Genomic DNA, 22,412 nt, shown 5'->3' with positions numbered 1-22,412 from the left:
AATCTGTTCTAAGAAATACCTGACTGAAGAGGTGTTGGGAAATGGTGGAATTTATTGAATTGGCTCTCAAGAGGTAAGATTTGGGCTTCAGAAGCATAACTAATTCTTTGTGGTGGTGTGAAGTGTTGGAAAAGCCTTTTCCTGAGGCTCTTGACTAGCAACAGAGGGGATAAGCACTGGTACTCTGAGGAATCTACTCCTACCGTCTGCGAAGGATACAATAACAATGATACATTTTAAGTTAAATAATTAAGAAGACTTCTTCAAATGCATCATTTCTTGAGGCAGAAAAGCTTTCCAAGCATGTGCCTCCGAGCCCTGAAGCTGTCCTCCAGTTCCAAGAAATAGAGACTATCTAGAATATAACACTGATGTAGTACTTTGCCGCTTAATTTTTTAATTACTAAACTGGTTTTAATATTTTCTAAATGATCTGGTGAACAAGAAGTCTGCCACTGCTCCTTGTCCCAAGTGTCACCAACTCCAAGAGCAACATACTCAGGCATTAGTGAATTTTGTTAGTGCTTATTTGTCAAGGCAGCCTTTTTACCCTCTAAGGACCAACACAGTCATCCTAGGAAAGCCTGATAGGAGTCCTGTAATGCTCAAAAAAGAAGCCAGAAGAATGTTTTTAAATACAGAAATCCTTAAAACATATGACCTATACCAATATGGGGAGGAGGGAAAGTGGATTATCTGTGAATTGAAAGCAATGTTTGAGGTATCCAGCGGCTTTACAGAAGTATCTGACTCCTTGAAGCTGCTGAGCAGTAGCTGGTGGCCTTTGTCCACTGCTTCTGCTTACTTCTCATCTCTCCTTCCACCTTTGCAGTCAAGTTACATTCTCCTTATATATCTGATTATACCAGCCTCTATGAGTGTCATTGCCATGCTTTTTTTCAAAGTGCACAAAAAAAAAGAAGTTTATTTCTCTGTATGTATATGGGACCTCTGTGAACAGATTATTCATAAAGCTAAGGTAATGCTTTATTCCTTGACTTAAGTTAAATAAATTTGAAGATAATATATACTAGTAAAATGCAAAAACTCAGCCTCCAACTACCCAAAGCTTCTGTCATATACTTGGATTCTTCCTGTACTAAGTGTCATGGTTTAGCCCCAGCCGGCAGCTAAGCACCACGCAGCCGCTCGCTCACTCTCCCCCGGTGGGATGGGGGAGAGAATCGGAAGAGCAAAAGTAAGAAAACTCATGGGTTGAGATAAGATCAGTTTAATAATTGGAACAAACTACTAGTAATAATAATAATGAATTGTAATGAAAAGGAAAACAACAAGAGAGAGAGAGGAACAAAACCCAAGGGAGAGAAAAAGAAAGGAAAAAAAAAAAATTAAAAAATTATATAACCGCTCACCACCCGCCGACCGACGCCCAGACAGTCCCCGAGCAGCGATCGCTACCCCCTGGCCAACTCCCCCCAGTTTATATACTGGGCATGACATCATATGGTATGGAATAGCCCTTTGGTCAGTTTGGATCAACTATCCTGGCTGTGCCCCCTGCCAGCTTCTTGTGCGCCTGGCAGAGCAGGGGAAGCTGAAAAGTCCTTGACCAGTGTAAACACCGCTTGGCAACAGCCAAAACATCAGTGTGTTATCAGTATTATTCTCATACTAAATCATACTATCAATACATATTCTCATACACAGCACTATACCAGCTACTAGGAAGAAAATTAACTCTATCCTACCCGAAACCAGGACAGTATCCACCCCTTATTCTATACCATTTACGTCATGCCCAGGTTCTACCCTTTCCAATACAATTAATCACCATCACTTTTCCTGTCTCTTGATACATATATATATATATATGTGTACACACAGCTATCATTCCCCTGGTCCATGGGCCATCCCTCTAAAATGTCCATTGAGGTCATTTAGTCCATGACTTTGGGCTCCATCTGTCATAACAGTCCTTCAGGGCAGGAGAGAGGGTGTGTGGTGTTGGATTGTTGCATGCTGAAGCCAGTTCTGGTTCCATCACTGCTGCACTTTGCTTGGTTTCAGCAAAGTTCCTTCTTCATTAAACTGGGAGATTCTCACTGAAATACCATTGATATGGCATATAGCCACCATAAAAGAGATGACACACAGTATTATATAGCAGTTAACATCATACCATTTAGTTCATTGGCTATTCTCACCCAAAATCAAATCCCCTTGAGGTACACAGCGGACTTCCCCATCCTTCTGCATTACCCACCAAGTGCACCCAGGTCCTTGAGCAAAGGCAATCCCACAAATGGGCTTGCCTTTGCCCGAGGCAGGAGTAACCCAGACTGTCTTCCCCAGCATGTTTTTTATGTGTACTACAGGGACCTTATCCCCTTCTACAGTGCGTAACAGTTTTGATTGGGCAGGGCCAGCTCGATTGACAGATCCCCTAGTGTTGACTAACCAGGTGGCCTTTGCTAAATGTGTATCCCAATGTTTGAATGTCCCACCACCCCTTGCTCACAGTGTAGTCTTTAACAGCCCATTGTATCGTTCAATTTTCCTGGAGGCTGGTGCATGACAGGGGATGTGATATACCCACTCAATGCCATGCTCTTTGGCCCAGGTGTCTATGAGGTTGTTTCGGAAATGAGTCCCCTTGTCTGACTCAATTCTTTCTGGGGTTCCATGTCACCACAGGACTTGCTTTTCAAGGCCCAGGAGAGTGTTCCAGGCGGTGGCATGGGGCACAGGATATGTTTCCAGCCATCTGGTGGTTGCTTCCACCATTGTAAGCACATAGCGCTTGCCTTGGCGGGTTTGTGGGAGAGTGATAGAATCGATCTGCCAGGCCTCCCCATATTTATATTTCAGCCATCGCCCTCCATACCAGAGAGGCTTTAACCGCTTGGCTTGTTTAATTGCAGCGCATGTTTCACATTCATGGATAACCTGTGCAATAGCGTCCATGGTCAAGTCCACCCCTCAATCACGAGCCCATCTCTATGTTGCATCTCTTCCTTGATGGCCTGAGGGGTCATGGGCCCACAGAGCTATAAAGAATTCACCCTTATGTTGCCAGTCCAGATCCACCTGAGCCACTTCAGTCTTAGCAGCCTGATCCACCTGCTGGTTGTTTTGATGTTCCTCAGTGGCCTGACTCTTGGGTACACGAGCATCTACGTGACATACTTTGACAATCAGGTTCTCTACCCAGGCAGCAATATCTTGCCACAATGCTGCAGCCCAGATGGGTTTGCCTCTGCGCTGCCAGTTGTTCTGCTTCCATTGCTGTAACCACCCCCACAGAGCATTTGCCACCATCCATGAGTCAGTATAGAGACAGAGCACTGGCCACTTTTCTCGTTCAGCAATGTCTAAAGCCAGCTGGATGGCCTTTACTTCTGCAAATTGGCTCGATTCACCATCTCCTTCAGCAGTTTCTACCACTTGTCGTGTAGGACTCCATACAGCAGCCTTCCACCTCTGATGCTTTCCTACAATACGACAGGACCCATCAGTGAACAGGGCATATTGCTTCTCATTTTCTGGCAATTTATTGTACAGTGGGGCCTCCTCAGCACGCGTCACCTCCTCCTCTGGTGATATTCCGAAATCTTTGCCTTCTGGCCAGTCCATAATTGCTTCCAAGATTCCTGGGCGATTGGGGTTTCCTATTCGAGCCCATTGTGTGATCAGCGCAACCCACTTACTCCACGTAGCATCAGTTGCATGATGTGTAGAGGGGACCCTCCCTTTGAACATCCAGCCCTGCACCGGCAGCCGGGGTGCCAGGAGGAGCTGTGCTTCAGTACCAACCACTTCTGAAGCAGCTCAAACCCCTTCATATGCTGCCAATATCTCTTTGTCAGTTGGAGTATAGCAGGCCTCAGATCCTCTGTATCCCCGACTCCAAAACCCTAGGGGTCGACCTCAAGTCTCCCCTGGTGCTTTCTGCCAGAGGCTCCAGGTAGGGCCATTCTCCCCGGCTGCCGTGTAGAGCACATCCTTTACATCTGGCCCTGCCCGGACTGGCCCAAGGGCTACTGCATGAACTATCCCCCGTTTAATTTGTTCAAAGGCTTGTCGTTGCTCAGGGCCCCATTGGAAATTGTTGTTCTTCCGGGTCACTTGGTAGAGAGGACTTACAGTCAGACTGTAATTTGGAATATGCATTCTCCAAAAACCCACAACGCCCAAGAAAGCTTGTGTTTCCTTTGTGCTAGTTGGTGGAGACATGGCTGTTATTTTGTTAATCACATCCATTGGGATCTGACGGCGTCCATCTTGCCATTTTATTCCTAGAAACTGGATCTCCTGTGCAGGTCCCTTGACCTTACTTTGTTTTATGGCAAAACCGGCTTTCAGGAGGATCTGGACTATTTTCTTCCCTTTCTCAAAAACTTCTGCTGCTGTATTGCCCCACACGATGATGGCATCAATGTATTGCAGATGTTCTGGAGCTTCACCCTGTTCCAGTGCCATCTGGATCAGTCCATGGCAAATGGTAGGGCTGTGTTTACACCCCTGGGGCAATCGATTCCAAGTGTACTGAACACCCCTCCAAGTGAAAGCAAACTGGCCTGCACTCTGCTGCCAAAGGGACTGAGAAGAACGCATTAGCGCTATCAGTTGTAGCATACCACTTGGCTGCTTTTGACTCCAGTTCATATTGCAGTTCCAGCACGTCCAGCACAGCAGCACTCAGCGGTGGCGTGACTTCATTCAGGCCACGATAGTCTACTGTCAGTCTCCACTCTCCATTAGACTTTTGCACTGGCCATATAGGACTGTTAAAAGGTGAACGAGTCTTACTGATCACTCCTTGGCTCTCCAGTCGACGAATCAGCTTATGGATGGGAATCAGGGAGTCTCGGTTGGTACGATATTGCCTCCGGTGCACTGTTGTGGTAGCAATTGGCACCTGTTGTTCTTCGACCCTCAGCAACCCCACAAGAGAAGGGTCCTCTGAGAGACCAGGCAAGGTGGACAGCTGTTTAATTTCCTCCTTCTCCAAGGCAGCTATACCAAAAGCCCACCGGTACCCTTTTGGGTCCTTGGAATACCCTCTCCTGAGGTAGTCTATGCCAAGGATGCACGGAGCCTCAGGGCCAGTCCCAATGGGGTGCTTTTGCCACTCATTCCCAGTTAGGCTCACTTTGGCCTCCAAGACAGTTAGCTGTTGGGATCCCCCTGTCACTCCAGAAATACAGATGGGTTCTGCCCCTGTATAGCTTGATGGCATTAGGGGACACTGTGTACCGGTGTCTACCAGAGCCTTATACTCCTGTGGGTCTGATGTGCCAGGCCATCGAATCCACACAGTCCAGTAAACCCAGTTGTCCCTTTCCTCCACCTGGCTGGAGGCAGGGCCCCTCTAGTCCTGGTTATTATATTCATTACCCATTTCTTGTACATACAAGTCAGGAGCTCCTTCATTAAAATCAGGAGTAAGATCAGCCCTTTTACTCTGTCTGGGAAAGTGTCCGCTAGAAACCGGAGCAGCAATTTCCCTGGAAGAACCCCCTTTGGTGATTGTTTTTCCTTGCAACTCACGTACCCGTGCCTCTAGGGTCGAGGTAGGTTTTCCATCCCACTTCCTCATATCCTCTCCGTGGTCACGCAGGTAAAACCATAGGGTACCCCGTGGTGTGTACCCTCTATATCCTCTCTCTTGAGCAGAGGAACGCTGACTCCTAATAGCTGAGACACTGGTCCGTACAGGTAGGGAGTAGGACCTATCCTCTTTGAATCGTTGGAACTCCCGGGACAGTTTCTCCACAGCTGAGACAAGGGAGGAAGAGATCCTTTCTTCGTATTCCCGGAGCTGACTAGCAGCTTCATCCGCTGTTGGTCCCTCTCCGTCTTTCCAGGTCAGTATTGCCAATGAGTTGGCACACGACGATGGTGCGCTCCGTACCAACTTCTGCCACATGGGTTGTGTGTACCCGACTTCATCTGGATCTTTGGGTGACCGCTCGTCGTCCAGGTCACCATAAATCGCCTCCAGCACAGCTAATTCCCTCAGGTACTGGATCCCTTTCTCCATGGTGGTCCATTTCCCGGGGCGATATACAACATCTTCCTTGAAGGGATATCTTTCCTTCATAGCTGACAGGAGTCGCCTCCAGAGGCTGAGGGCTGGTTCTCCTTTTCCAATCGCTTTGTCAGTGCCCTCTTCCCTAGAAAGGGATCCCAGCTGCTTGGCTTCCTTACCCTCTAATTCCAGGCTACTGGCCCCGCTATCCCAGCATCGGAGCAGCCAGGTGACAATGTGCTCGCCCAGACGATGGCTGAAATCTTTTTGCATATCTCGCAGCTCACTCAGGGATAGGGATCGGGTAGTTTCCATCTTATCCACAAGTTCTACCTCTTCCTCTCCTTGTGATGGCCCTGCTCTTTCATCTTCCCTTTCTAAACGAGCTGACTTTCGCTTCCAGGATTTCTTTTTATGTATAGGGGCGACTGATACTGACACAGGTTCGTTCCCTGTTTGAACCTCAATGCTTGTAACGGAGTTGTCCGGAGCAGCTGCAGCCGCAGTGCCCGTCGCAGGGGTAACCCGAGCAGCCGCAGTGCCCGTCGCAGGGGTAACCCGAGCAGCCGCAGTGCCCGTCGCAGGGAGGGGCTGGAGCAGCCTCAGTGCCTGTCATTTTGTCACCGGATCCTTGAGGGTTTTGAATAGTGTTGAACAGGGCTCGGTAGGCATGGGCCAGACCCCAGCACATTGCAGTGGTTTGTGTCTCCCTACAATTGCCAGGGTGACAGCATACTTTTTCCAAATATTCTGCTAATTTTTCAGGATTCTGCACTTGTTCAGGGGTGAAGTTCCAAAACACTGGAGGTGCCCACCGTCCTAGGCATTTGCCCATGCTATCCCACACACCCTGCCACTCATAACTATCCAGCCTTGGGGCAGATCTCTGAATTATATTCTTAAATTGCTTACTAACCTTGGACAAGATCGAAACAATATTCCCAAGCAATACCAATAGATGTATCTTAACTACCCAAGGTTGTTCAAGATACTGAAAAGTTATTGTAATGAAGGAGGAAGCATTGTAGAAGAAAGTAGTGAAGGTACAATTCTGCATTTCCTCCATAAAAAACCTCTCAGAGGCAGAGGTATAATTGCGAATTGTCTCCATAAGATGATACCCGACATACAGTAATGGTTTCAGTATGGCAATTAGATACCAAAATAAACCCAAGGTCACTGTTTTAATAACAAATCTCACAGGCAAAACATCACTAATCATAGCAGAGCACAGCAAACTGCAAAAACCAACACCCGTCTTGAACATGTACAGTAAAAAAATATGAGCATGGTGCAGATCAGGTAAACCAATGCTAGGAACAGATGGATCAATATCACGTCCCACAACTACTAACAGATCTGAATTCCTTAATACGCTCTGGTTAATCTGTTATTATCTCAACCCTTCGTGCCCCACGTTGGGCGCCAAAAAGGACTGTCGTGGTTTAGCCCCAGCTGGCAGCTAAGCACCACGCAGCCGCTCGCTCACTCCCCCCGGTGGGATGGGGGAGAGAATTGGAAAAGTAAGAAAACTCGAGGGTTGAGATAAGAAGAGTTTAATAATTGGAACAAAATAATAATAATAATGAATTATAATGAGAAGTAAAACAACTAGAGAGAGAGAGAGAGAGGAACAAAACCCAAGGGAGGGAAAAAAGAAGGAAAAAAAATATAAAAAAATTATACAACCACTCACCACCCGCCGACCGACGCCCAGCCAGTCCCCGAGCAGCGATCGCTACCCCCTGGCCAACTCCCCCCATTAATATACTGGGCATGACATCATATGGTATGGAATAGCCCTTTGGCCAGTTTGGATTAACTATCCTGGCTGTGCCCCCTCCCAGTTTCTTCTGCACCTGGCAGAGCAGGGGAAGCTGAAGAGTCCTTGACTAGTGTAAACATTACTTAGCAACAACTAAACCATCAGTGTGTTATCAATATTATTCTCATCCTAAATGCAAAACACAGCACTATACCAGCTCCTAGGAAGAAAATTAACTCTATCCCAGCCAAAACCAGGACAGGGGCCCAAAACTGAACACAGTATTCGAGGTGCGGCCTCACCAGTGCTGAGTACGGGGGACAATCACTTCCCTAGTCCTGCTGGCCACACTATTTCTGATAAAAGCCAGGATTCTTTTCATACAGTGGAATATGAGTATGCTATATAGGAGTCCTCTAAGAATATTAACAGCACAGTTGTCACTGCAGATGACAACTTGTTTTTCAGTGGAACATATTTCTTCAGAGAGTAAATTAAAAGTTGTATTATAAAAAGAATACTTCAACTAGGAAGTTCTTATTCTCTCTTTCTAATTATCTTCCTGATCTTTGTTTCTCTTCCATCAGTCTGCTTTGGTATTGTATTTTCCCCATACTCCCTGTACGTCTGTTTGGAATATCACCAATATAATCAGCCAGACTGCTGTTGACCAATCCTTCCAAATGAGTTGCAGCAAGGCACTTTGGTGTATTTTACAGTATGCCTCTTCCTGAATTTCTTTTCTAGTCAGCAGCCTTAATTTTTGCAGTAAGTTTAAAACACATACACAGAGCACATGCCTCCCACAAAGCCCCATAAACTATGCAAATGATTTATACTACAATCTATGAAACATGAAAGATCCTAAGTACTACGCTGTTTTGAGGACCCAATAGGCATTCAAAACACTGCAATAATGAAGTTATATTAGTGTTGAGAATGGAGAGGTTAGACTATCATTGTTTTATGTCACCTAATCTGAAATACATACTCAAAAAGCCCTGTAACCTACAGATAATTCTGCTTCATTTTATCCATCAACTTTTGCGCTTAAATCCCAAACATGTATGTCACAGGCTCTCTTTGCTTTAAGGGTTTCTTTTCATTATCAGTTGGGATCAAGTCCTCCTTCCCTTCCACACCGTACTCCTACCTATGCCTTTAAAAGCATTTTTATCAGCTCCAAACACAAAGACAGACCTATCCTATCAAATACACAGGACAATGACAACGAAGACCTTTAAGAAATGCATCCAACAGTTTCTCTCTCAGCAAAATTTGCAGTCATGACAGACCTATATGTGATTAATCAGAAAGATTCAAAGCAGCAGAATTAAAAGGAAAAAAATTTTTTTAGAAGAAGCATTCTTATAGGACTCCTCCTTTAGGGCAGAAAAGCAGCCACCACCTTCACATACCTGTTTTTCTTGGCTACCCCCAGCTTGATGCCCCCATTCAGTGCCAGGCTGCCCAGGCCACCCATCCCCTGACAGCCAGTGAAGCACTTGCTTTTTGAGTACTCCACTGCAGAGCACCCCAAGCTGAGCTCTGCAATGGGTACTCTGGCTTTTCCCAGCATTTGTGATAGGAGTATTGCTGGCAAAAATCAGGGTATTATTTAACACAATGTGCTGGGGGATATTATATTTCCCTTAGTATTGTGTAGGATCCTACTGTAAGTAATACTTAATAGTAAAGATATAATTACACGTACATTTTATTAAAACTCTTAGTCAATAGATTCTAAAGCAAAAACCCAAGTGGAAAACAAAGAATCCTATGGAGCTTATTCTAGATAAGGGTAATACTTTATAAGTACTATCTTTAAAATGCCTTTTTTTTGTTGGTTTTGCCTTTTTTTTTTTTTTAACCTTCCAGGCTCTGCAAATTCCCCGTGCACATACATTTCTTTCATTTATCTCCCACCCTCATTCTCACCTTAACTCTGTGTTTCTTGAAGCCCTTTCACAGTACAAGAGACATGTGTAATAGCATCTTAACTAGGATTCACCAAACTCTCTCCTCCCTCACTTTATTCCTAGCATAACTGAAAGCCTCTCTTTCATGAAGTATTTCAGAGAAGACTGCATTTGCCTATGGTGAAAGATCTTGGTGTTTTTTTGATAAACCTCCCAAAAAGAAGGAACCTCCTAAAAGGATTCTTACCCATTTATGTTTTGAAAATCATGCGTACAAAGGTCTATGCAACAAGAGGTATGTCCCAGATGTCATTACAGACTAGATACACTAAAATGAAAAAAAGATATAGGCACTGAATACATTTGGTAGGCTCAGGAAATTAATGTTAGTAGGTAGGCTGATGCAGTTTGAGATACCGAAGTCATTTCTGTACCATATATGAAGAGACAAAAGTTCAGATCATTACAATAAAAAAAAAGTGTCTCCGCTATCACATGCTACCTAGTACCTGACTTTTGTCAGCACCTTCCTATTTCCCACAAGGGAGCTAAAGCGAAGCCAACGACTATAACCTATAGATGGGAAAACCACTGTTTAATAGTAGTGCAGTGCTGGCTAAGGTGACAAACATCCCCAGCAACAGGCTCAAGTGTGACAATTTCTGGTAAACACCTTTTGCTAAAGGGATAGGAAAAACCAGAATATGGGGAAGAGGGAAAGACTTGAGAGGTATTTAAGGGAAGAATGATCGAGGCTGAGGAACAAATAGGAAACATGAAATCACTACAAGAAAGGTTTCCACGTATAGGAGGCTATGAGTGGATGCGGAAACAGGTATAATTTCTGGTTATAACAAGTCACTAATACTATTTTAAGACAAAGTGATGATGGTATAAATGAAAGCAAGTCATTCAAGAAGTTTCAGTAAACAAGGACAACTAGTCAGGACGGACAACATAGATGATTAACAGGAATAGCCTGAAAGACAAAGAAAAATCCACATGTATTTTCACAAAACAGGCAACTGGAAAGTTAGAGCTGTTAGTTGTCTAATTAATGGATTACACATACGAACTGCACTGCAAGAAGATATTCTCCTAGAGAACTTGATCATCCCAAGGCTGCTAAGCATAAACCTATGATCAGATACAGCAAGTTAGTGGGTTACTTCACAACTGCAAAATGCTAAAGTAAGCGTAGACAGTTACTTTGGTTGCAATTGTTCGTGATTTCTTAAAAACAGCTTATTTATGACCATGTGAATGTATCTGTTTTCAAGAGAAGATTTTATATAAATAAATGGACCACTTTGAAAACAAAAAATATCTTAAGCTGAGCACTTGAACCTTCCAGAAGAAAAATATACTGTTATTTGAAGAACCATATATGATCATTAAGTAATGGTTACATTCTGTAATATATAAATGTAACAGGGATAAGTTGTGGTTGCACATTTCATTTCCTGACTTCTGAATGCTTAGAGTACTGAAAATTAAACATACTTTTAAAAACAAAATGTATCTATGAAAATGGGTAGTATAAAATACTATTTGTTTTGACATCACACACAATGGAAATCCAAAGCAATAGTACATAAAGGGACATATTTCTAGATGCTTACTGAAAAGAAAGAATTTTACTCAATTTGCTCTAAAATGATACCCAAGGGTTGGTTTTTCCCCTGCTCTGAGATAAAATACACTTACCCCAACAAAAAAGATCAACTTACCGATTAAATCTCTAATAAGCTATTTCTTATAGTCTCTCATTTATGAGCGAAACAGCAAAGCAACCTCCTCCCACAAATAAAATGAGGCCCATGTTTCTTCCCACCCCCTTTAGTGCTATTTTGTGGGGCACATCCCTGTACTTTACCAACCAAAGTGGAAGTTCCTTGATTCACACTATGATGGATCTCAGGAGTCTCAGGTCCCATCATGCGCTCTCTCACAAAAGGTGTCCTCAAGGGACACGAGGAACGGGACTGGAACAAGTTAGATAACCTCAAGTAGGACCTTGAGTCCTCCAACGTCTCCAGTCACATCTTTCTCATCCACCTATGGCTCCCTGTGCTATGCACAAGCCTTCACCCTTCCGTTTTCCCTCCCTGTAGCCCATACCCAGCTCCTTGCCCTCCCAGACCTCATTCCTTCTCAGATCTTTCTCTTCCCAGCTTCCACTTCGCCCGCCCACACCTTGCCCATTTGAGTCTTCACCTTCTCCAGCATTTTTTCACTCTGCTCCTACCCTGCCTCTTTTCTCATTTCTTTGCTCAGCAATCCCAAATCTTACCTGTTTCTTGTTTAATTCCTCTCTTGCCCACTGCACCCATCCCGTGTTCCTTGTGCAGCCAGGCACAGCCTCCTTCCAATTTCTCCTAATTGTTGTCATGTCAGGCTCCTGTTCCTATATGCTTTCTTCAGACATGAAGACGTGGTGCTTAGGGACATGGTTTAGTGGTGCACTTGGCAGTTTTAGGTTTATGGTTGGACTCCATGTTCTTAAAGGTCTTTTCCAACCGAAATGATTCTATGATTCTATGTGGCTTCAACCATTGCCAAGCAGCAACAGAAGCATCACTGGGTGCAGTCCCATTCCACAGGAGCTGAAAGCAGCACTTACATAGGGACAAGCTGAAGCTTGTGTATCTCAACTGATACATGATCCCTGGGCAGGGGAGGATGCAAACAGCCCAGCTGGCTCTGGGAGCAGCAAAATGAGAATGTTCAGTCACCATGGACATCAGGCCATCTCTGGCTATGTATCTGCTCTGCAGATGGAAACAGACTGCTCCCCTTCCCCCAGAGATTTATAATTTGGTCAAATTTATTCAGATCATCAGCAGCAGAGCCCTAGCACAAAGACTACCTGCCAAATTTCAAATTCCTAATGCAAAACATGAAGTTACCAGAGCTTGTTAAAGAACATGTTGCCAGTTGTAACCATGGACAAGACATGTTCATGCCCTAGTCTCACTCCAGAAATGGCCAACGGTTCTCACTGAAACTTTAAAAACACCAACCCTGGAAAGTGATCATTCACTGAGACAACTATGCCTTGGAATAGTCCACTACTCAAAAAAAAAAATCAAAGTTAAAAAGTTACATACCAGTCCCTGTCACCTCTACCCCACACTGAAGAAAGCAACCATAGCAGGTAGGCAATGAAATGCCTATTTAAAAAACAACAAGAGCAACCACCACCATCCCTCACCTGGTTTTCGGTTTCAGAAGCATGAAACATGGAAGTACCTTAAATTTCAAAATCATCTGCCTGAAATCAGTGCCACAATCTGAACATTCTCATTGGTTTGCAAATAATATTAAAAGGGGAAAAAAGAAAAACAAAAAGCTCAGACCTGGGGTGGTCTTACAAGAATAATTAAAAAAAAAAGGGGGGGTGGTGGTTTTGATTAATTACTCTTTTTAACATCAGGCTCCTGGACACCTACAACTCAGGGTGCAAGAACTGCAGATGCAAAGAACAGAAACTCAGTTCTATATATACCGAGCACTGAGATTCTCAGTTTCCTGTAGCTTTGCTTGTGGGATATTTCTTAATGCAATAAAAGTAAACACAGTTAAATTGTGATTTACAGTCTATCACTATTCACTACAGCATGAAGTACTATAGTAGTACTATAGGTTACTGGTACATAAAGTACTATATGATGTTATTTTGACATCCAATGTCATTTTATTTACAGTTTCATAAATCGGAGAAGAAAAATCACCAATACTTGTCCCCTTTAGGGAATTCTTGCATTTGCTCGTTTACTCTGTTGCTGTTATTATTATTATTATTATTAGTGAAAGAAACTGAGCTCTATGTGGTTACAGGGACCTAACTGCATTAAGCCAATTGCAGGAACAGGACCTATGATTTTGATGATCTTTTCCAGGCAGTTAAGACCACATTCATTTTAAACAAAAAATGCTTCACCAGTCAAAAAGTGTTTCTGTCATTTCCTGAGCTCTTTACCAGTTGGTATAATCACAAAATTTATAAAACTGTGCTTACTAAAATTAATCTTAAAAATCAATGAATAACTGTGGGTTAAATACCACAAAGGAAAATAGCCCATAAATGGACTGTACAGTCATGCTTCTTATAAGAACAGTACACAATGGTCCACAGCAGCAGAGAGAAAAAGAGGTTGCCCTAAAATACATCAAATCCTTTTTTTCTTCATACTTTACCCAAGTGATGGGGAAAAAAATAATCCTGCTGTAATTGCTAAAATCTGACAAATATTTGCAGTGAATAAAAGTTTCATTCCAGTTATGTAACTGACACTAGATGTTCACATTTTACAGAAATACCCATACAGCTTTCCTGACTCCATTCATTTTGCTGCCCTATAATACCCTCTCAGCCTTTAGGAGATGTGGAGTTAATATTTAGGAAAGTATGAGACTAATTTCTTACTTTATACTGTAGTTTTTGAACAGTAACTTGGTCATTCATACCTGGAAACATCCATTTAAATAATTCAAGAAGATGGCTGAGGGGAAGTGATTTATCAGTATGATTTTGAATCCTTTTTCCACAAAGTGGGGCACTAACTACACTTATTCCCCATCATGGGATCTGTAAGAACCCACTACCCATATATCCATTCCCCAATAGTTCACAAGACAAGATGCAATGCTCACATTTGTATTTTGATACCCACATCCCTCTGTAAAGTTCAGGGATGCCATAGATAAAGTAGATCAAGAAGGTAACTTTATTTTTTTTAAGTATAACAGAATGTGGTTTTTCTACAGATAAGGAATCCTTTCTATAAGGAATACTTAAGAGTTGGTATCACAGTCATCAACTCTCTTGTCTATTTCATAGTTTATTTAGGTGACTTTCGGAGTGCACAGTTGAAGTTTTGAACAAGGGGAGGCCTCCTCTCTCTCCTTCACTGCATCCAATCCATCCACATGACACCAAGATTAAGAGCAAGGAAAAGCCTTCAAATTCAGTAAGAAAAGCACTGTGAGGGTGGAAAAGCATTCTGCTTAGCCTCCAAGTTCACTCTCTCCTTTGGTATGAAACATGCCCCCATCCAAAGAATGGAGAAAAGGGTAAGAGAAAGAATAGTAAGGAGAAGAGGAGCACAGGAGAAAGAATTATGGTTATTCCACATCTATCCTCTACAGTGTCATAGCACTCCATTGGCTTCTGATGATAAAAGTTTCCATTTTCACAGGTTTTCCTGCAGTAGGACTAACAGGAGAAGTTCGCATAGACAGGCCTGCAGGCTCAGGCACTTCACAGCCGCCTCTATCTAGCTAAGGAGCAAAACTAGCAAAACTCTGGCCACATAATGCTATTAATGAATGGATGCTTCTCACCAGACACTATGGAGTGGGAAAACACAACCACAGAGTAAAAGAAAGAAGCAGTTAGTGAAAATCTGAAGTAAAATCACAGACTAAATTGAGAAGAATATAGAAGAAGCAAAGACAGGACTGAAAAAAATCAGTGCAGGGTAAAAGGAATAAGTGGGGTTTATTTTTGTTTTTATTAAAATGGAAGTAGTAAACTAATATCCACCTTGCACAGAAAACACTACAACTATATTGGCAGGGTTAGCTGCAAAGGCAAGAATAAACTGGACAAGAAAACCTGATTTATGTTTTCATTCCACAGCTAGATCCTCATTAGCAATTTTAGGGAAATCTTCCACTTTTACTTATCCAGTAAGGAATTTATTGAAAGACCATGTGTAAAGCCTTTAAAATGAATGAAGAATGATGGGGGAAGAGACTTGAGGAAGGAGTGAAACCTTGTCTGCTGTACTCTAACCCTCAACAAGCTCAATTTACAAGAGAAGTTAAATGACTTAGTGATTCGGAACTCAAAAATACACATCACACACGTAAATGTACGGTGTGTATGTATAGGTTCAAGGCACACCAAGGTGAGGTAGAAGAAAGCTTCAGGAAAATGTTTCAGTCATCTGCATGGTTACTATAGGTGCTCCTCCTAAAAGCTGTTTCCTAAAAGGTACTCCCAGGAAATTGCATATAAACATCATCTCTTTTTGCTTTCTACATACAGAGCTGTAGGAAATAATCTGAAATTTCAGAGAGTAAATACTGTAAGTCTCTACTGCTTGGCACCAAGAAAAAATTCCAGTTCCCTCCAAGACAGGCTGGAAATTTACCTGGGAGAAGAGTTCTGTTTAGATACCTTGACACTTGCTTCCAGCTTTTTATATTTCATTAATTTCACATAACCCCAAAAGAGAGTTTCCATGTCCCAGTCAAAAAATTAAATAAAATCACTGCAGACATCTTCTGCATTATCGTAGCTTTAGAAGCTAGGAAACTAGAACATAATTGTCCAAGGTTTTCTCCAGTACAGATGGTCAAGGCTCAAAGCTAGTCAAAATTCAGATCATAATACATGGACAACATAAAATACATATTAATGTAGCAGAAAGCCAAAAAAAGAAGTGCCAAGTAAGGAAGTAACATTCAGTCTGGAAAATAAAACTCCAACTAAAAGCTCCTCTCAGCTGCAAACTGGTTAAGCAAAGTTTTTCAAGACAAATAAAAAGGTTTTCTGATTTTCTCTCTCTTCTAGCCCCTCTACTTCCATGGCAAACACTTAGCATCTTTGAGGCAGCCTGCCTGGCTATTACTACATTAATTTGTAACAAGAAACACCAAAAAACACAGAAAGAGAGGTATATGCAGTATCTCTTCTACAAGAGCGAGCAGGTTTGTTCACTTCACTCAGGAAAGTTTTGAAATGACTCTTCTAACTTCAGGTTACTAGCCCTTACGAAAGAAATATGTATACGCCATCAAATTTGGATGAACATGTACAGCCTCTGCTGAGGAAACAGATATACAGATGTATCTTCATAAAAATAAATATTTAAATGATTTTTAGAACTGAAGAATTATTTACCAAAACAACAACTCACCACATCATGAATGGATCGGTTGAAGCCATCATCTTCTGTAAGGATCAGCAAAATGATAAGAGCCATGTAAACATGGTGTGAATTCCTTTCTTCAACATGATACAGGATTTCAAGAATTGGCAGAACCTTTAGGGAAGGAAAAACGTGTGTGTTAGTTTAGTCTTCAAATACCTCAGACAATAAACAGAGGAGACTCTAAACCTCCTGTGTATCACCCTTCCCTTAACAATATCATAGCAATTCCTCCCTCTTGAAATAACCACCCCTGAATAGTGACATACAGTGTTCAAACACCTTCCCCATCTGTTTCATTCTGTCTCCACAAGAGAGTCTAAACAAATTCTTTCTTGTGGTCAGACGTGGAATTTCAATTCCTAATAAATGAGATTTCCAGCCATACCAGTTACCATAGGCTCTGAAAGCTTTAGTTCCCCTCTAGACTATGGGAAAATAAAATTGCTAAACAAGATTTTCACCAGTTCAAGCATGAAAACAATTGTTTCTAACCATTTGTGCTACCCACAAGCCTGGTCTGAAAGGACTTTCCTCATCAAATATAGCCAAGCATATTGGAGCTGAGGTGCACAGAGGCATTTTGAGACCCAAAACTCAAATCCCGTTTTGGTGTGTGAAGATAATCCCAGAAAAGAACCAGTTTGGGTTGGGTTAAGACTAGAAAAGGTCTGTTTTTCCAATTCTAGATAATACGCAGCCAACGAGAACTGACATTAAGATGAGAGTTCAGCCCAAGGTCTTGCAACATTTCCACCAGGATGAACAACTGAAGCCAAAGTCTTGCAATAATAATGAAAATGAGATTTCATTGCAACAACAAGCATACCTGAATGCTAGTCTCAAGTTAATCCAGATGCAAATATTGTGTCTCTACCAACTGAAAATTAGCTTTCCACTGGCTCAGTACAACGTGGCTTCCCCGGGCTGCAGAAATAGGCCTAAATTGCAAAATACCCTGGAAAAAGGAACTGGAGAAAACTCTCAATTCCAAGATAGCAGATAAGATGCAGAATTTGTTCCAAGAAGCTTCTAGACACCTAAAGACTTGCTGTTTTTCAAAACAGGCCGAGTGCAGCAGGATGAATGTGAAACCTATTCTGGTGAGCAGCCAGGACACCGAGTGCTTCACAAGCTTCTGAAGTTACCAGAATGTTCTCTTACAATCAACCAGTCCCTAAACAGTTGGAACATATTAAAACACATGACAGTTTCTATTAAAACCAATGAGATTGATCTAAATGCTGCAAGCCACAAAACCTTTTGATTGATGCTTTGGCCAGGGTCAAGACAATGCCACAACAAAAGCAGAGGGGAAAAAAATATTTACTCATTGCAAACATCCTTCCTTTACCATTTCAAAGGATCCTTCACAAACCTCTCTCTCCAGTTGAAACTGGAGTTGATGTCTTTGTGTTTTGTGAATATAGTTCTTGAGAATAAAGACCAAGTTTTCCTAGAATATCTACTTAGCATGTAGCAAAAAACATTAGTCTTTTCCTTGGATGGGGGAAAAAGGAGACTAACGTCACTGCATTAGTCCACTGTTCAAATTATTTCCATCTCAAATATTTATATCATATGTAACTTTGCATTGCATATGCTGAAAGTAATTTCCAAGTCCAAGCATTATAAGCTGCTTATAGCAGGTAGCAATATAAAACTACCAAAAGAACTGCATTTACAACTTGAATTTGCAGGGAGAACAACAAAAGCCTTTCTGAAGGTAACCAGTGGAACAACTTCTGAGTTTTTAAGACAGCTCCCAAATACCCGTGTATTCCTTCAGAACGGCCTCTGTCTATGCACATTAATATTAGGTCAAACTGTAGTTGAAAAAGTGCATTCATGTTCCTTAAGTGCTCCAAGTCCTAAAAGTGTGCTGCTACAAACTACATTAAAAAAGGGTACCTTGATTCTGACATTGAGACATTACAGACATTTCCATATGAGCCAATACACAAAAGTACTCTTACTAAAATTTCATACTAGCTACTGCAATCACTATCACTCTGAAGAGGGATTTGGATCTCCAGATCAGTGCATTCAGTCTTCCTGCCCCAAACACACCTTGAAAGCTTTTGAAATCCCTTCCCATTCCCACTCCCCTGGCCACGTTTTCCTTTCTGCTCCTCTTTCAGACTTCTCTCCATCTACATACCAGACCAAACTCAAGGAGGCAAATGGCAACTTCACTCTCTCTACCTGCCATTTCCACATGAAAACTGAATCAATTCATACGGTTTCTATAACCCTTCCTCCTCTGAACACTTTTTCCTTTGTATACTGATTGTTGAGGTACATACATCTTTAGGACAAGTATTACTGTTCTCAGAAGAAAAACTATTTGACAAGCCGCCACTTCAATAAAAAAGAGTTAGGATGTAAGATTAAATTAAAATTTTAATTATTTTAAAATTTATCTAGAATTGTAACCACAATGCATTTCTACACTTTTATGTTACACACATACATTAAAACTTTTATATCTATCTTATGCACTGGCATTGTCCAGCCACGTACTGAGAAGATGATAACCACTTCTTTTTGTATTGCTGGCCCTTTTATTCACAGTCATTAAACTATGATTACTAGACTGCTACTAACACTCCTCCATCAGGAGCAGCTTTTAACTGGCAAGACACAGCCATCATTAAAAAGTTACTTTTAATCCCCAAAACAAGGGACAGGTAAAAACAGACACTGAAAATTGCAGATGCTATATTCAGTCCAAGGTCAGAAACTGTTTCCCCAGCAAAGAGTTTTAAAATAGCTTGTCTTTAGTATACAACAAAATACAAGACCACATAGCCACACGAGTAACCTGCTTAAGCCAAATTTATACCACAGGAAAAAATACTGCTGTACTATCAGTTAATATAAATACATCATCACATACATTATTTCAGTCCAGACACACTGAGCAGTAACAAAATGTACAGCATACAGCAGTGCTGCACAGCTCAGCAGCCAAAGCAAACATATTCAACAGAAATAGCTTATTTCTTACAAGCAGATATCTCACTGGCATTTATACCTGCAATATGGGTGTTAACTGCTCTTACAAACAGAAGAAGGCTCAACATTCTCCCATCCACAGACCACGACACTATGCTTATGAAAAAATTTGCTAATTAGCCCCTATTTCACCAGTTCCACCAATTCCTGGAGAATCCTTGTAAGTACTTTAAATAAGATAGCCAAATGCCAGATGTGAACATCCCTAACAGCACCAGATATTTAACCCAATTATTTTGTAAAATTATACAAAAGTGACATGCTGTAATTTATGGAAGATACACAAACATCCTATTCATCCTACCAAGCCAACTGTTGTTACAAGAGCAAAAGAGATGCACTGCCTTACTAATGATAAAGCATTATAAAGCACAACAGAAGATGAAGGTATAACTGACAGAGGTAGATTCATACACAAATGAGGAAGCAAGCTGAGACATTATCTATTACAACAGTTAACAACAACACACTGCATCAATTTATAAATTAAACTGAAGTTACAAAAGAGCAAAGACACATTTCAAAAACCCCTAGGAAATGTCACAGAACATCTGGCTAGTGATGCTTCCTGGGCACCAAAACCGAGAAGTATTAAAATAGGGGAAAACACAGCAAATGCGATGCACTGAGTGCAGTGAAACAGGAACAACCTGCAAACCCCCTAAAAGTTTAAGATGAGCACTCAGCTGACTGCTGACCTGATCTCTCATATCGCACAGACTCTTACACTTCACCCAACTGCCTCTGTATGAAGAGGCCACTAACTTATGCCATATTCCTCCAAAAAGTCATCCACTCTCATTCAAAGATATCCAGAGAGCACTGTTTTGCCTCTGAATTAATTACCTTAACTGTTTTTCTCCCATATGTCTAAGTTGTGGGATTCAACCTCCAGGCTTTAGTTCTTATCACACCTCTCTGCAAGCGGAGAGTCCTTTCTACTCAAAGCTTTCCCCTTGTGAAGGAAAGTACACATCCTGATGCTTCTCAAGCTCTGTTCTGACCAACTGAGCTAAGTTAGCTTTTCTAAGCCTCTAAGTTTTGTTGTTAATTTTAAAGAAGGAAAAGGAAAAAAAGTTTCTCTCTCTCCATTTTTCAATAGCCTGTAAATATTTTATGAAGTATGGTAGCACACCACCAGAATAGTATGCAGCATGTTAGCACCACTCTTGCAATTGCCATATAGGGAAGGAAATAACCAGCTCTGTTACTCCTGCCCCTTCGTCTTGTTTACAAGCCCAAGACTGAATTAGCCTTTTTCACCACAGGGTTGTAATTAGGAGATCGTGATTTCTTTGTCCAGTAACCCTCCCACCCCCAATACTTTCTGTGTCTGGCTCAGCCTGCATTACTAAGCAATTAAAACTGCTCTTCTCAGTTGGCCACTGCTCATCCTTACCTACCAGCCTGTTAAAAAAAAAAAGGGGGATTGGACAAAGATGTCAGTAATGTGTCAGTAGTGATCACAAAAAGCAACAGCATGCATGAGGAATAAAATGAGAGCAGACAGTTTCAAATTTTGGTATTAAAAAAAATAAATGAAACATGCTGTTGACTTTTCAGTGATGCTTTTCTCAATTTTCTCAGCTTTTCCCACAAAATGTTTAATGTTGCTGATTATTTCTGTGATTTTCTGATTTTTTTAAAATTTTTTTTTGAGGGGGAGGAAAGACAGGTGATAATATATGAAAATATCCCACATTGCAGAGCATCTGAGTACCTGCATCTGGAGTTGTTTTGACACACACACCTCATGCTTTTTCTGGAAATTTTACAATATATCAGGCATCATAATTGTAAAACAATGCACACACCTAACCTTTATTTCTCTAAAGTAAATCGATATGGTTAGCAGCTGTGAACCTTGTCATATCACATACTAACAGCCCAGAAAATGAAATACGACCATTCGTTCAAAGAATTCATGCAAAATGACTCTGCCCTCACCTAGACAATTTGCAGCAGGAGTTAGTCTTGATTCAACTGAATATCAACCATCTCACCCGAGTTTGCCAACGGTGGCATCTATCAACTCTGATTTTAGCAATATATCTGCTAGAACTTGGACCGAGACCAAACTCATTCCACATCTGCCATCAAACAGGCAAGGGATCTAATTATCTGGCAAGACTTCAAATATTAAAGTGGAAAGGGCTCTCTACTCCATTACAAATTCCCCTAGACATCTTAAATGTTGTAGTAGTCACTTTAGCACTAGTATGAAGGCTTGCTGAAGCCTTAGGCCACAAGAACTTTCACCTAGATCCACTGACCGTGCACTAAACTTTTACTTGGCCACATGAAGGAAGGACCCCGAAACCAGTGCAAACCAGAAAGATAAGGAGGCTTCAACCTTAGCAGAAGCTGCAATCTTAGAGATAAGAGAAGAATCGGCCCGCCTAGAGACAATGAAAGGGCCCAATGAAGAATGGGCAGACCCCAGACCCAAATACTACTATTGGTCTGAACTGTCTCCTGAGGGGAGGGGAATTTAGATTGTAAGGGTATAATTACCCAGGGATTTCTTTGTTCTGGGTCCCTCTCCAGAGGCACCCAGCTCGAGCTGTTTTCACCACTGTACCAATAAATTCATCTGGCGTATGTCATATCAGAGACTCTGCTTCAGGAAACCTAGGGTCGAACCAGAGGGGAGAGGAAGCGCCCGAGAGTGAGTGTGTGTGTGAGCGAGGAGTCGAAAAGGGGCACCCGTCAGCTCCGTGGAGCTGCCCGCTGCAAAGGGACTCTGCTCCTAGCAGTTGAAGTCTCGGGTGGTGTGT

At 41.9% G+C, this 22,412-nt stretch overlaps 2 protein-coding genes across 6 annotated transcripts in view; both read right to left on the bottom strand.

The window, feature by feature from the left end:
• Window positions 1-22,412, bottom strand: part of DYM (dymeclin) — a 279,208-nt gene that overhangs the window by 144,303 nt on the left and 112,493 nt on the right. For all 5 annotated transcript variants that reach the window (XM_072858890.1, XM_072858886.1, XM_072858891.1 and 2 more), the window contains one exon: window positions 16,606-16,731. In XM_072858890.1, the coding sequence (XP_072714991.1) occupies window positions 16,606-16,731 (126 nt within the window). The remainder of the gene's footprint in view (window positions 1-16,605; window positions 16,732-22,412) is intronic.
• LOC140650810 (uncharacterized) lies at window positions 4,780-6,842 on the bottom strand. Its single transcript, XM_072859601.1, has 2 exons — window positions 5,516-6,842; window positions 4,780-4,923 (listed from the first exon to the last, which is right to left on the bottom strand). Exons 1-2 carry the CDS (start codon window positions 6,305-6,307, stop codon window positions 4,897-4,899), a joined length of 819 nt encoding a protein of 272 aa, XP_072715702.1. The 5' UTR covers window positions 6,308-6,842; the 3' UTR covers window positions 4,780-4,896.

The sequence above is a fragment of the Ciconia boyciana genome, chromosome 4 (assembly GCF_034638445.1).
Source record: "Ciconia boyciana chromosome 4, ASM3463844v1, whole genome shotgun sequence".
Taxonomy (NCBI): domain Eukaryota; kingdom Metazoa; phylum Chordata; class Aves; order Ciconiiformes; family Ciconiidae; genus Ciconia; species Ciconia boyciana.
Note: the sequence above shows the minus strand (reverse complement) of the source record. Positions and strands in the feature narration are given on the sequence as shown.